Genomic DNA, 4,751 nt, shown 5'->3' with positions numbered 1-4,751 from the left:
GATAGATAGATAGACAGACAGACAGACAGACAGATAGATAGATAGATAGATAGATAGATAGATAGATAGATTGTCTGTTCTCTGCTGGATTTCCGAGCGAATCTTTTAATCGGATCCTGGAATGTTTCATTCGCTCTCACTGCTGGATCTTATAATCAGATGCTTGTCGAACATCTGAGCGGAAAGAGTGTCCATTCAGTCTCCATTCTCAAGCTTAATGGAGAAGCGTCTGGAGCCTCACATACACGAAACGGTTTGAGCAGAACCAATTAAATCCTAACTGCGGGGGAAACATGAGCTGCTGTGTCTGTCTCCGAATATCTGCTGCAGCGCTGCAATGAGGACTGAAGATCCAGAGAGAGTCAGATCTCCTCTGAGCAAGCAGAAGCCCTGGAGCGTCAGTGTTTGTGTACGTTTGAGAGTGTTTCCACACTGTTATGATGTCTGCAATCGATGAACAATACAGCCACCGATGGGAACACACACACACACAAACCAAGCGCTTTATTCACTGTCTGATTTCCCACCGAGAGGCCATCAGACTCCAGACTCACACCAGATACAGCTTCACGTCTCCACCGTCTCCGCCTCTGGCTACAGACAGCACAACACAACCCACCAGATTCCCTCTTCTAATAATAATAATAATTCCTTACATTTATATAGCGCTTTTCTGGGCACTCAAAGCACTTTACATAGAAGGGGGAATCTCCTTCTGATTCCACATCTCCACTGCCCTCATTCACATGCGAAACATCATATGAACTAGTCCTCTAACCAGCACAACCCGCTACTTACACTCTGAAAAATAACCGGCATTGATGGTGCCATGAAGAGCCTTTAACATCCATGAATCTTTCTACTGCACAAAAGAGTCTTTATAGTGGAAAAAGTTTCTTTAGATTCTTAAAATGTTCTTAACACTATGAAAAAAATGGTTATTTTAAGAACTGATCATTGGTTCTTTAGAAAACTAGAAATGGTTCTTCTGTGGCATCACAGGAGACAAAAAAAAACCTTTGAAACCTTTATTTTTAAGAGTCTAGAAGCTTTCAGATGCACAAAAGGTTCCTTAAAATGAAAAAAGGTTCTTCATATTATTAGAATGCTCTTTTCTTAAGATCTGCTAATTGAAAGGTTCTTTGAGGATCCAAAAATATTTTTTTCTTACAAAACAAAACAGAAATCAAACTTAATTGAGGGCTGTGGACCAAAAGTAAATGTTGTTTTATATCCAATTATATTATATTATAATATATTAATAATAATAAAAAAAATCTTGAAATAATTCAACAAAATTTTAAATAAAATTTGAGGATCCAAAAATATTTTTTTCTTACAAAACAAAACAGAAATCAAACTTAATTGAGGGCTGTGGACCAAAAGTAAATGTTGTTTTATATCCAATTATATTATATTATAATATATTAATAATAATAAAAAAAATCTTGAAATAATTCAACAAAATTTTAAATAAAATTATTTTTAAATTATATTTTTTTACATGATTTAACAAAAAAAAAGATTATATATTATTACATATATATATATATATTATAATATATATATTATTTAAATTATACTTTTAAATGATATTTTTACATTATTTAAAAAATAACATTAAAAAAAATTCAATCAAATTCACTGATATTGTTTTTTACAAACAAACAAATAAACAAACAAATGGTAACACAGAAATATCAATTAGTATTAGTGCCTTTTCCCCCCATTCTTGCGGCCAAACTAAAGTTCTCTGTCCTCTTTCTATTATTTCTTTATTTTTAAGAGTGCACTGGTTTACTGAACGAAAGCAGACGCTACTATTCTATTTTAATTCTACTTTATATTTATCTTTTTTCTTTATTTTTTTATTCTTTATTTAAAAAAACAAACAACAAAAAACAAAAACTAGCTTTCTATTTTTTCTATTCTATCTACTTGTTTTTCTTTGTTTGTGTGTGTGTGTATATGTATATATATATATATATATATACACCTTGCTACGTGTACTGCGTTAAGCTAACCGAGACTTGTCATTTGCACTTATATATTGTTGCTCTTTTGTTAGTTTTGATTGCTTTTATTGTCCACTTTTGTAAGTCGCTTTGGATAAAAGCGTCTGCTAAATGACTAAATGTAAATGTAAATGTACTATAAAGCTGAATGTTCACATGACTGATGGAGGTTTACCTGTCATGGGCGTGTAGACCTTGGGTTCGATGGTGCCCATGGGTGGAGGCAGGAGCGGGTTGGTGAAGCTGCGCAGGGGATGTGTGGGCCGCACACAGGCGGTCGGGATGGTGCGGCTGGGGATCTCCTCCGACCCCGACGGCTCCGACTGCGCCGTGGGAATCAAAGGCTGCGGCTGCAGCGGGGCCATTGGAGCGGCGCCCTCCGCTGACATCGCTGGGAAAAACACACAAACACAGAACGAAAACTGAGCTTTTATGTAAATGAGAGCCAAAAGCACCAGACAGCAGCCAATCACATGAAGATGTGACATATTTCAAATTCAGATTCGTTGATGGTGTTTCAGTGAATCTCATATGATCATGTCCAGAGTTTTTTTTTACCTCATAGAAAATAATAACTTACATTTTGGGGCTTAAAAGACAATTAATGTTGCACTGCACTGACACTGTCAGATGAGAACAAAACTTGGTCAGAATTGATCTGAATAATGACACTATTGTCTTCTGTAGAGCTGCTTTACAGCTGAAATTTACATTGACACTGAATTATTTAATCATTTGGCAGACGCTTTTATCCAAAGCGACATGAATTTGTTTCATAATTGATGAATTGCAACATAAACACTGTTATTTTCCTGATTATTACTTTGAAAAAATGTGTATTGCATAAAGTGCTATAGAAATAAATGTGGAATGAAACATTTGAAAAATTAAACTAAAAATGTGACCTTTTTCATTTTGTTTTAATTAAGCACATTCTCATTGCTGTTATTCAAAAATATTCTCAAGAATGTAATGCATATGGATTTATTGTCTTTTGATGGAGCTAAAGCAGGTTTCGTGAGACTCATTCCATTCCATTTCACTATAACTCATTCAGATGCAGTTTGCATGCTGATACTGAGAGCTCATGAAAGTCTATTAAAAGTATGAGTGTTTTGGTCATTTGAAAACTACGCTTGGATTTTTCCATTAGTAATCATGCATATATATGATGAGCGTGGATTAACTGGACTCACTGTGGTCCAGAGCCGTTTTATTTCAATGATGCAAAGAGACTCGAAGCTGCTGCCAAAGGACCAAAACAAATCAATTTCTTCTGCTGCTAACAAACTCATTTAAAGCGGAGACAGCAGGACGAGCCTGGTTTATTCAGGGCCAACACATCTCTATATTACATTAAATAAAACAGCTGCTTGTGTTGGTGTGTTGTGATTGGTCATCCAGTGATGATGTAGTAACAGCTGACATTACTCTCAAATACTACTACACTCTAAAACAACGATTTTGTGAAGTTATAATAAAAGATTTTTGGAAAATGTTTTACAGGAAAATAATATTTCAGTCTTTTTACTTGAAAATTTCACATTTATTCAATGCTTTACTTGCTAGATAGATATAACTAACAATATCACAAACGAACGATAGATAGATATAACAAACGAATATAATGAACGGTAGATAGATATAAAGAACAATAAAATGAATGATAGACAGATAAAATGAACAATATAATGAACGAAATATAGATATAACGTATTTTATAACTAAATATAGATATAACGAACAATATAATGAATGATAGATATATAGATATATTGTACAACATAATGAACAATAGATAGATATAATGAAGAGTATAACAACTGGTATAACAATAGACAGACAGACAGACAGACAGATAGATAGATAGATAGATAGATAGATAGATAGACAGGTAGACAGACAGACAGACAGACAGACGGACGGACGGACGGACGGACAGATAGATAGACAGGTAGGTAGGTAGGTAGGTAGGTCGATAGATAGATAGATAGATAGATAGATAGACAGGTAGACAGACAGACAGACAGACAGATAGATAGATAGATAGATAGACAGAGATAGAGAGATAGATAGAGATAGAGAGATAGATAGACGGGTAGACAGACAGACAGACAGACGGACGGACAGATAGATAGACAGACATAGACAGGTAGGTAGATAGATAGATAGATAGATAGACAGACAGACGGACGGACGGACGGACAGATGGATGGACAGACAGACAGACAGACAGACAGACAGAGATAGAGAGATAGATAGACAGGTAGACAGACAGACAGACAGACAGATAGATAGATAGACAGACAGAGATAGAGATAGATAGATGGGTAGACAGACAGAGATAGAGAGATAGATAGAGAGATAGATAGACGGGTAGACAGACAGACAGACAGAAAGACAGACAAACAGACAGACAGACGGACAGACAGATAGACAGACATAGACAGGTAGGTAGACAGATAGACAGATAGATAGATAGATAGATAGATAGATAGACAGACAGACAGACAGACGGACGGACAGACGGACGGACGGCCAGACAGAGAGACAGATATAGATAGATAGATAGATAGATAGATAGATAGATAGATAGATAGACAGATAGATATATAGAGAGATAGACTGGTAAATAGATAGATAGATAGATAGATAGACAGACAGACAGACGGACGGACGGACAGAGAGACAGACAGACAGACAGACAGACAGACGGACGGACGGACAGAGAGACAG

The 4,751-nt window shown here is 35.7% G+C and overlaps 1 protein-coding gene across 1 annotated transcript in view; it reads right to left on the bottom strand.

Moving 5' to 3' along the window:
• Positions 1-4,751, bottom strand: part of LOC107731304 (netrin receptor DCC-like) — a gene marked incomplete at its 5' end in the record, with an annotated part of 67,152 nt that overhangs the window by 12,476 nt on the left and 49,925 nt on the right. The window contains one exon of the mRNA XM_016542357.1: positions 2,191-2,406. Coding sequence (XP_016397843.1) covers positions 2,191-2,406 — 216 coding nt within the window. The remainder of the gene's footprint in view (positions 1-2,190; positions 2,407-4,751) is intronic.

Source organism: Sinocyclocheilus rhinocerous, unplaced genomic scaffold (genome assembly GCF_001515625.1).
Source record: "Sinocyclocheilus rhinocerous isolate Xijiao unplaced genomic scaffold, SAMN03320098_v1.1 scaffold2594, whole genome shotgun sequence".
Classification (NCBI taxonomy): Eukaryota; Metazoa; Chordata; class Actinopteri; order Cypriniformes; family Cyprinidae; genus Sinocyclocheilus; species Sinocyclocheilus rhinocerous.
Note: the sequence above shows the minus strand (reverse complement) of the source record. Positions and strands in the feature narration are given on the sequence as shown.